The following is an 11197-nucleotide window of genomic DNA, read 5'->3' on the forward strand; positions in this document are numbered from 1 at the left end:
AAAAAAAAAGAAGATACAAATGCCAAGAGAGCTCATTGCAATCTTCTCCTCCTGCAGTTTTGCTCACAAACAGCATGGTCCTGACAGCTCTCCAGAGTCTGGGCCACACCAGCACGAAGAAAAGGCTGCAAAGCTGCAGGAGGTCGTGCTTGAGTCCCTCAGTCCGTCTTCTCACACGGTGATTAACAGGGATTCTGCGCTGGAATTAATAATTATGATCAATTGTAATGTACTTAAATGGTTTGGGGTACCGGTTTACTTGCGGTCACCAATCCAAGCAGGGATGCAGAAAGGTTTGGTGCTCCATTGGCAGGAAGTCACTGAATCTCCATCAAAACTCGTGATGGCTTTCCTTACCCTACGAAGTATCGTGGGCAGGTTAAATGCAGTCTCATTTACATCTTGGGCATTTCTATTTGCATGTCACGAAGTATATAAGTCAGAGGAGAATCTGACCTTTGTGTGTTGAAAACGGAAATCAGATTTCCCACATCCCTTCCCTTCGGAGGGCAGGGGGAAGTCAGGCTAAACAGACCCATTTTTCTATACGACATCACTTCTTCAGGATGCCGCTCCCTGCACAGGTGCCCTTGGCTCTGGGTACACTGGGGCAGTGGCTTCCCCACCTCCCCACCTGCAGCTCACGGCTGTGAAAGGAGACGGTAAAGAGCTCCCTTTCACTCGCCCTTGAAACTTCTGCCTCTGCCCTGATTATTTCCTGTCTTAATACCAAATGGCTTTTAGTCTGCCCAAAACTCGACTCTCAAAAACATCTATTGTGGGCATTTTCTTTGGCAGGATCCATTCAATGGGAATATTTCTTTGCCTGGGATATTTGGGCCAGAGATATATGCACAAGTACGTGGCATACCCACCAAACACTCCCATGAAGCATGAGGCTCTACCAACACACTGCCAAAACGGACTACACATCCCCACTAATGGGTGCAGAGCCGTGTGGATGGGCACAGACCCCAGTCTGCCTCAGCCACCTAGAAAAACAACCCCTTGGAGGAACCCCTGCTCTGACAGAGTATCTCCTAAATCCAGAAATTCCAGAAAAACACACAAAATTCTCAGACTCCACCAAAACAAATTTTTCCTGTGATATGCTGTATCATAAGCTTTCTCTCTGCCCTATGCCTTTGAAATGATCCTCAGTCTTTCTGCCCCTCTCCTTTCCAGAGCATCTCTCAGCTTCCTCCTGCCTGACTCTTCTCTTGCCTGCATGGGCTCCTATGCCTTCATCGGTCACTGCTTCATGTCTTTCCTTAAAAGAACCTTTTTCACTGACAAAACATCACATAATTATCAGGAAACTAGTAGGCTGTGAGTTCTCTCCTGCCCCCGATACAACAGTAGCATTTTTCTTCAGCACAAATGCCTAGCACTTAATACTTTGAGGCATGCAGCCTGGCTTTGCCTATTATTATTGCAAAGAATAAGAGTTTTTGTCACCTCCAGTCTCCATCTCGGAGCACACGACCGCTCTGCATTGTTGCACTGCTAATGGAGAGGAACTGAGAAATGATCCCTGCTCGTCCTGCCTCACTAGACTTTTTTTTCAGGGAGTTTTTCCTATTACTAGAATTTTACCACAGTATTAATTCTGCATTTGCAGTATTCCAAGGACAAGCATTAAAAAAAACTCCACAGTTTTCTCTTTCCTTCTTCATTTCATCACGAGATTGGCTTAAAAATGATAACTTTTAGGAACCTGCTGATGTTGGGAGTCTTTTTATATAACTTGGGTTGACGATGGTAAAGGTCATGTTTTCAGGCTGTTTTCCATAAATGTAGGGACTAGAAATCTGCTTTTGCTTTCCTAATAAAAACTAAGATTTGCATTTACTAATCTGAGTTAATAAACTACTACCCTTAGGAAAAAAACAGACGTTTCACCCCAAAATTGCAACAGCTGATGGGAGCGCATGTAAGTATCATTTTTTCCTTCTCTTTTACAAATGACTATTCCAGTCTCAGTAGAGAAGTGCATACGTGGCAGCCAAAACAAGCTGCACCCGTTCTCCTCTCAGTTTTCTGCCTGAGCATCCCATCAAAAGATGTGAGGGGGGTACAGATCCTGCTTGCAAAACCGCCAGGTTGGTAGTGAGGTGCAACCCCAATCACGGTCTGCCCCTGGGGAAGACTCACAAATATCAGTGTATAAATGCAGTCAGCCACAAAGGATTTGCAAGCAAAACCTTTTATGGGCTCTCAGAGAGGTGTTTTAGGCTGATACCCTGATATCAAGGTCATTACTGTGTGTGCCCCAGCAGCCCAAAGAACATGACTGAAGAGAACCTACTTTACATGTGCCCATTTTTCTATTCTTGGAAGCACTCTGCATTGCATTAGTAACATTTAGCTCTCTGGCCTAGCCAGGAGACACTCCAAGCATCCAGACCATCTTATGTGATAGGATCCAAAAAGCTGTATTTGTTCATAAGCTGTGAATGGATAGCAGTAATACGCTGAGTGCACAGCACCATGTTTTATTGCTAGATATTTATCAGTAGAAGCACAAAACACATTTGTGCACTGGCAAATGACTCAAATTGACTCCATCCTGGGGATTCAACTCCCCCTTGTAGCTACCAGTATATAGGAATATTGCCAGGTTCTCTCTATACGAAGACAGCAGACCCCAGTCTGCAATTTGCACTGTGCAACTTACCCCGTTTGAACTCTGCCCAAGGATGACAAGACTTACATAGCAATGCTATTTTCTTAACAGATCACCTCCTTGGATTTGCAACAGTGTCTACATGCCCTTGTAGCATCTGCTAATATGGCAAAGCTAACAGAGTCATGGAAAAGATTGTTAGATTCTCTTCTGGTTTGTCCACACATGTACCAAATTATCAGCGAAGTTGCCGTGCTGGCATTATCGCTGCTGGTGGGGGCTAGGAGAAGGCTTTCCTGCATTCAGAGCAGCTGGTGAACATTGCAGAGCTGGCGGTGAGGCACGCTGAGTGGTACCAAACACTGCACTGCTCATGGAGATAGCCTGTTCTCCACTTAGGGATTTGCAGTTGCAGCTCATCTTCCAAGGAAGCTCTTGGTGCCATAAATAAAACAGAAGAATTAGTTGTAGATAGCATTTAGCTTCAATGGGATTTAAGCCCGCAAGGTACTGCACAGCTCCCAGGTGGTCAAGCCCTTCTGGAAGAGTGCTGAAGATGCTCAGGATACAAGAGAAGCCACACACTGTCACGCAGCATCCAGCTCCTCCGGTTTTAGTTTGGATGGTCCCAGGGAGCCAGCAGCACATGGCAGGGAAATGTTGCAGCACTGTGCCCACTTATTATTGGAGCTTAAAATTTGTCGGGAATGGATGCTTTTCATAGCAGTAGAAGTTGTAAAATCTTTGTCTCTTCAGTCCTTTGTGAAAAGTATGGTCCAGCTTTGCTCTCCCTCCCATTAGTCATGCCATGGCACTGACAACAAGTCAGCAGAGGTTGCTCTGGGCTTTTCCCAGCTGAGAGAAGAATCTGGCTTCTCGAAAAAGCATCTATCTGTAGAGATGATCCCCACAAGCAGCATTTCACAACTGCAGATAAATATTTATCAAAAATAAGATAAGTTGTGTTACCATTAACTCCCACTGCCTGGTTCTGGTGCTCACAGAGAAAAAAAAAAACAGCCTAAACAATCCAGTCTGCAGCTGAAATAAGAGTATGTGACGAATTAGCCGAGTAAAACCAAGCCATAAGGACAATAATCATTAATAGCAAAGTATTCACCTCCACTCCAGCACATATATATACATATATGCAGCATCAAAACAGATAAGCACAGTACTCACTCTGAGTGACATAAAGGCCCTCTGTTGACTTATCCTCATGCCCATCGAAGTCCCTGCTGGCCAGCTGCCTATTGGCTGTCTCCAGTCGTTCTGCAAAAAACAGGAAATACTTTAAGTATAAATATATGTATATAAAATTGTAGGCCAACCAAGAAAATAAGATGCATGCCAGCAGAGCAGTATAAATAGACTCTCTGAAGGAGGACATTAAAATGGAGGCTAACACATACATAAAAGATGAGGTTCTTGACCTCTTCCATGAAGTTGTGTCATTCAGATTTACAGAAACTGGGGTAAAAGCCTCTGCCATTCGCAGCAGACGTGCCCAGGCAGTTCACGTCTCACACCGTCCAAAATGCACAAGGCATTGGCAATCTGAATTACCCAGCTTTGCAGGGCGATGGATGCCCTCCCTCAGTGGAGTGCTGCTCCTGGTGCAGTGAGACACCCTGGGGGAAGGTAGCCAGTGACACCAGTCCTTGGGGATGCCCTGGCAAAGGAGCAGTTTTCTGCAGCTGGGGACAGCTTCCCCTGGGAAGGTACTGACTTCAGGTGCCTCCCTCCTCCAAAAAGATCATGCAACTTTTCCTTGCACCGTTGCAACAAGCATGAGCCAGCTTGCAGATGGCATCTCACTGCACGAGGAGGTAACAGAGCACCCCCAACAGGAACCTGGACATGTCATAGCTACCCAACAGATCCTCCATTTGCTTTCTCAAAAGGATGTACCCTTAATTTTATGTTTTTAATTCAAAAAAAGAGATATCCTCTGTTACTTGGTACTGGTTCGTGAAGGCACTGAACTTTGAGATTTATGGATTGTACAGCACTGCTCTATGCTGCAACTTGCTCTTCAGCTCGTTAGAGCTGGATGAGACTTTGGGACTGGTGGCCTTCTGTTAAATCAGTATTTGCAAGTGTTAAACTCAAAGGCACCATCTGAAGCTAATTCTCATATTTTGCCAGAAGGTTTCCTTGCCACCAGGGGATGACAGTAGTTTTGTCTTATGCCAATGAGCAGGGTGTGATTTCTTGAGATGCTTATCCAAAACACGTATGAAGCTACTCCTCTAAAGCCTGCTATGCTGGAGCTTGTGAGAAGTGAAACACCATGTGAACCGGGGGAAAAAAAACCCACACAAGCCAAGTGTAACATACCACGGAGATCCCTGTTGAAGTCATGAAGTCTCCTAATTTCTCCTTCGAGTTTGTTTCTCATTGCTTTGTCCAGCGACTCCCTCTTAGTGGTGGTCTTGACCAAGCCCTCATAAGCTTCTGAAATTCTCTGAATTTCTATTTCAAACTGAGAGGAGAGAGAGCTCCTGTTAAAGCCCGGCAGGAACACGTCCCAATCCAGCGTTCTCCCAGCTTCCCCAGTTTCAATGGGGCGCAGGGACCAGGGCGATGCTCACATCGAGTGTCACACCAGCCACCAGCTCTACAATGACCAGTCTCCCTGGCAGAGGATGACGTGAAGCCCCGACGGTGTTGGAGGTTCCTGCAGCAGGGACCACTGCAAACGCCCTGTGGGGCAGCTCGCCATGCCACAACACCCCATGACACCCCATTGGCAGCTCCCAAAAAAGCCTGGGGCGGGCTGGACTTGATGTAACTGCTCAGCTACCTTCGCTCTACGACCAAGGTGGCTGCTTTAACACCACCCAAGAGGAGAAACCAAAGGAACAGTGTATTTGTGTGGGCTGTATTCTTTCCTAGAACGGGTTGTAGGAGGTAAGATTTTAGTCTGCCAGATCCCTGATCCAAAACTTAGCTCTGAGCTCTGCGTGCCACCAGAAGTGTTTTAGGCTCAGCTCTGACCTCATGTCAGTTTTAAACTATTGCGGTGCACTCCTTTCCATCCTTTACTGAAGACTGCTCTATACAAGAAGAAACTCTCTATAACAGATCAAACCAATTGTTTTGGGTTTTCAATCTTCTTAACTTCACCTCTGTGAAATCTGGCAAACTGCAGACAGTTCATGCAAAGGAAGTCCTTAGCAGTGAACTTGTATCTTAAGACCTGAGCCCAAAGGAGGATAGTCCTAGGCAGAGTTTTGATGTTCAGGTCAATCCATCCAACTCTTTTAATAATATAATGTCATGCTACATGTTACAGCTTTGCTAAAATCATTGCTGCAGGAATGACCAACACCAGTGTGGGAATTTGCTCCTGCATGCCTGGTCCTTCTGTTTGTGGAGAAAAGCTCGATAATGTGCACAGGTTGGAAAATCATGAGATATATATAGCCTCCCACATACCTTTCTAAATCTGGTACTTTTTTAGCCTCTTGAATTGTGGGTGGGACGGATTCGTGATTCGTGAAGCCAGGGTGCGAGCCTACCTCCAACTTGCTGTGGAGGCAGGTCCCTCTCCAGGGCTTGTTAAGCTTTAGGTGTAATTTGTCAGCTGCAGCACTTGCAGAATAAAAGCTCCAGGGACGCTGGAGCTGTCACCTCACTGTCCATGTAGGAACCTGCAACCAGGCTCCACCTGTGCTTCCCACGATGCGGGGGCCACTCTGTCTGGATGCAACCCACGGGTTCATGGCACCTCTGAACCATGCACCAAGGAAAGCCTGGCAGAGCCATGATGGGGAAACCCAGTTACCTTCTCTGATTTCTGCTTTCAGCTCACTCAGGCACAAGAGTTGAAACAACTGGCGACGTCCAAAGCCCACGGTGTGGCCCCCATGACACCAGCAGCTTTGGATTAGTACCTTGTTGGGTATCACGTCACCTATCTCATACCAGTGGCCATTTAACAGCCCACAGGTATTTCCGACAGCCGCTCCCCTACATGCATGACATTAAAAGGTACTGTATGTAGATTAGTTAACTGACAATTCTCCACAGCTTCAAGAAGAGGATGACCTGTTGAACCAGCCATGTCCTACACTATGACATTCCTTCTTGGGTGAACTACAAACTTAGTCAGATTATTCTGACTTTCCATTTCATATTTTTAAAGCAGGAGCTCCAGGAAGCCCCACTGCATTTTCCCTGAACATATCTAGAAAAGCAGGTCCTTCTTCCCCACCCACAATTCTCCACAGCTTCAAGAAGAGGATGACCTGTTGAACCAGCCATGTCCTACACTATGACATTCCTTCTTGGGTGAACTACAAACTTAGTCAGATTATTCTGACTTTCCATTTCATATTTTTAAAGCAGGAGCTCCAGGAAGCCCCACTGCATTTTCCCTGAACATATCTAGAAAAGCAGGTCCTTCTTCCCCACCCTGCTGATGCATTTCTTGGGTGAACTACAAATTTAGTCAGATTATTCTCACTTTCCATTTCATATTTTTAAAGCAAGGGCTCCAGGAAGCCCCATTACATTTTCCCTGACCACATCTAGAAAAGCAGGTCCTTCTTCCCCATCCTGCTGATGCATGGCCAGACACCAAGCGTGTTCCCACCACGAGGACAGCATGCTCAGAGGAACGCTGCATAAACCCAAACCAGTTTGAAATTCAGACTGAACCTTACTGCGGTTCAAAAAAAGTCAATGAGTTTTATCTTTCCTCACGTGCACAGCAACGCAAGCTTGTACAACTCGGTTTGAAATTCAGACTGAACCTTACTGTGGTTCAGAAAAAGTCAATGAGTTTTATCTTTCCCCACGTGCACAGCAACGCAAGCTTGTACAACGCCTCATCAAAAGTCTGAACTTTTTTGAGAAAAATCACCTTGAGTGCTGTGTGCTGTTCTGGGTCTCACGATTTAAGAAGGATGTGAAGGTCCTTGAACGCGTCCAGAGGAGGGCAAGAAAGCTGCTGATGGGGTTAGAAGGAATGTCCTATAATGGGTGGCTAAGGGCTTTGGGTTTGTCTGGTTTGGAGAGAAGGAGGCTGAAGAGCGAACTCCTTGCCCTCTACAGCTGCCTGAGGAGGGGAAGGGGAGAGGGAGGTGCTGAGCTCTTCTCTCCAGTATCCAGTGATAGGAGTCGTGGGAATGGTTCAAAGTCGCGCCAGGGGAGGTTTAGACTGGACATCAGGAAGCATTTCTTCACTGAGAGAGTGGTCAAACACTGGAACAGGCTTCCTAGAGAGGTGGTCGAAGCCCCAAGCATGTCAGTGTTTCAGAGGAATTTGGACAATACCCTTAACAATACACTTTACCTTTTGGTCAGCCCTGAATTAGTCCAGCAGCTGGACTAGATGGTCATTGTAGGTCCCTTCCAACTGAAATAGTCTATCTATTCTATGACTATGACCTAGAATCAAAAATCTGTTCCATGTGAATTTTCCAGAATCAAAATGACATGTTGATTAGTTACTGCAATAACAGCATAGTTTCGGCTACTTGATTCTGTTACAGCTTTTTCTTTAGATCAGTGTGATCTCCACTAGCAAGAGTTTTCTCTTCCTGTCAGTAGTTAGAGGCCATCTTCAAGCTACCTCACATTGCCCTCCTTGACCATTTAAGCAGTCTGAGATTATCTCCCCTTGAAAGGAAGGTTTGGTTTAACAAAAATAATTTTTAAAGCACTTTCCTGAACCCTTAACTACATGATCCCAACCCGACACCATGCCCAGTTGGGTGCCTCAACACCTGCCAGCTCCCACACCTCCCCTCTCCCGAGTGAGCCACTATCTGCAGGAGAAGATGCCCGCTCCACAGACCTCCTACCACAGTGAAGCAGATTTGCCAACACGGAAAGGGGCTTCCACAGCCCGATAGTCCTGCCCAATGCTGCTGGTTACCACAAGGGCTCTGCTCTGCCCGTTATCTGCTCTTATTTCCCAAAACACATCACCACGCAAGTCTCCTGCAGCCCCGTAGGCAAAGACTTGCTGCAGGAAAAGAACGAACCTCCATCAGCACTGAACAAAATTAAACGAGAGCAGAAGAACAACTATAAATTGTGTTGGCGTTTCTCAGCAGCTCTGGGATTTCCTTCCCCTTCTTCTATGGAGGGGAAAAAAAACAGTTCAGCCTCTTCTCTGCCTGGTAGCTCCTAGAGCAGACCCACTCAAACAACCCACCCACACGGCACGGGGAAAAGCCAGCCCAGCCTGGCAATTCAACTTCAGCAAGGTTACACCGCCCAACAAAAAAACAACAAGAAAAAAAAAAAAAAGAGAAAAGAATGCTTTTGCAAAAAAAGCTCAAAATTAAATGTGCACAACTCCTCTTCCCCAAAATTCTTTTCAGGTAAAAAAATCAGACAACTCGTCAAACAGCACAGAGATTAATCACCACCTTGTACCTCTCTGCAAAAAGTCTGTTCAGACACGACTGAGAATTTGACAACCCTCAGGGCTGATCTGTTTGTACAAATGCCCAGGAAGCCCTCCACGTCAAGCTGATTTTCTCTAATTTCTTCTATTCTGTAATGAATAAAAGTGATAGGAGGGTGGCCCTACCTAGGACAAAATCATTACGCAGAGACAAACAAGAAGTACTCCTCATGACTCTTCCACTTCCAACAAGAGGGAAGAATTTTCACACCCGAAGTATGTAATTTAACTCACTGTCATGTTTTCAGAGGCAATGTTCAGCTGAAACGGTGGGAACAGAGGAGGACCTGCCCTGTCCTTGTGTTCAAACACAGAAAAAACAGCATGGGAGGGATACTGTGTGTTAAGGCCTCGGTTCAGGACATTTTCCTGAAGAAAGAATGCACTTGAGCCTGTGTTTTGCTTTAATATTCCGCTTACATTCCCCCAAAGTCAATGGGACTCAAGTCCACGCTCTGTTGACTGAAGCGAGACTTCAGCCCATGCTTGAATACCTTTCTGTTGGTGTCTGATGCAATCGACTTGCGTGGCATCCAAGACAGAGAGCGAGTCATTTCCAAGAGCGTAAAAGGAATCAGAGTATTTTTAGGGCATCGCACTCAAATACCTTTTACTGAACAACACACCTTTTGTAAAATTAATAGCTGGAATATTTCTTTTTGCCCATGAAGGTCACAGGGAAGTCAGTGTTAAAATCTTTGCAGACATCTTCACAAATAGTTAACGTTGCTGCAAAAATTTCTCAACTAAGTTTAGGAAATTCTGTGAATAAACTCATCTGGTTGCAGAGGAGGAGGCTGAAAAGATGACAGCAGCTACAAAACAATGGGTCTTTTTTCTAACCTGTTTGAACAGATTGTCATAGATTTTTCCCAAAGCTGAGACTGGGACACATCTCTCTGAGCTGCCTCTTCTCCTGTGAAGGGTGTCTCCAAGAACATCCCTGATCCCACACAGCACAGAAAAACCTAAGCTCCTATTTAGACTCCTAAATTCAGAGAGAAAAGACCTGCAGCCTAAGCCCATTTGTGTATAAGCAGTGGGAAGATATAAATGAAATAGCAGTGTAGGATCCTAAATAACTCATTTGGTCTGGGCCCTTGGGACCCAAAGCCAGCAGATCTGGGGAACATCTGTGCTCTGCCTTCAGTGAGCTCTCATTTTTAAGCAACTTCTACTTCCTTTGATTCGACTCTTCATCTTGTCACCCCAGGCAATGTGCAAGACATCGCCCTTCGCCACTGAAAATGCCAGCTTGCATACAGAAAAGAGGGTGCAGGGTCCCTTTGCAAAAGGGTTTTTGCGCAAAATCTTTACCAAATGGATCTTTCAGATAAGGGAGCAGTGCTTTTTGAACCATATTCAAAGGTGGATGTCTAACGTCAGCTCTTAAGAAACTCATAAAGCAGTCACTGAAAGCCCCTGAGACAACCAAGTTCTTGCATTTCCAAATAACAGCCAACCCCATCAGCGGCTGTTACACTTCCAAAGAGCACGGAGTGTATTGCGGTGGACAAGACTGCTCAGGACAGACGTGGCCGTGCTCTTCAAATGCTTCTCACCCACAGCTCTACCACTTGTGCAGATGGTGCAGGACCCAGCTGCATCAGGAGCAGATTCTGCCCATGGGAGACTTCCAGGGAAAGCTCCGGTGAGGCCAGGACGGAAGGATGGAAGGGGAAAGTCTCCAACTGAGAGATATGTGATGGGCTGCCCCGTTTCACCCTAAAGGCAGGGGAGCCCACAAGCCATGGGGCACAGGATTACACTTCTGGTAGACCACCATGGAGATGCAATGGTTAGAGATGGTCACTGCTGCATCCCCATTGCAGTGACATGACTATGAAGAACACCTCGGGGGACCCAAATGCAGAAGCCAAATCAAGATGGTTGTCCTGCGCAAGCCCCATCTCCACCTCTCCACTTACCTTCTGCAGCTTGTCTGCCTTCTCATAGTACCCCTCCAGCTCCTGCCGCAGCATGTGGTTCTCCTCGGAGAGCATCTCTACCATCTGCTGCGCCCGTTCCACAATGGCGAAGGCGTCGGGCGTCAGCTGCTGGCCCGGCGGTGTCGGCGTCTGGGCAGTGACAGGGGCTGGCAGCGGGGTCAAGGTGCCCGGGAGCGGAGGGCCGGTGGCGGTGGTGGC

The 11197-nt window shown here is 46.4% G+C and overlaps 1 protein-coding gene across 1 annotated transcript in view; it reads right to left on the reverse strand.

The window, feature by feature from the left end:
- AMOTL1 (angiomotin like 1) overlaps positions 1-11194 on the reverse strand; it is a gene marked incomplete at its 5' end in the record, with an annotated part of 32147 nt that extends 20953 nt beyond the window's left edge. Inside the window, 3 exons of the mRNA XM_009701546.1 lie at positions 3809-3898; positions 4967-5111; positions 10979-11194. Of these exons, the coding sequence (XP_009699848.1) occupies positions 3809-3898; positions 4967-5111; positions 10979-11194 (451 nt within the window). The remainder of the gene's footprint in view (positions 1-3808; positions 3899-4966; positions 5112-10978) is intronic.
- Positions 11195-11197: the final 3 nt, after the last annotated feature.

The sequence above is a fragment of the Cariama cristata genome, unplaced genomic scaffold (genome assembly GCF_000690535.1).
Source record: "Cariama cristata isolate BGI_N322 unplaced genomic scaffold, ASM69053v1 scaffold4936, whole genome shotgun sequence".
Classification (NCBI taxonomy): domain Eukaryota; kingdom Metazoa; phylum Chordata; class Aves; order Cariamiformes; family Cariamidae; genus Cariama; species Cariama cristata.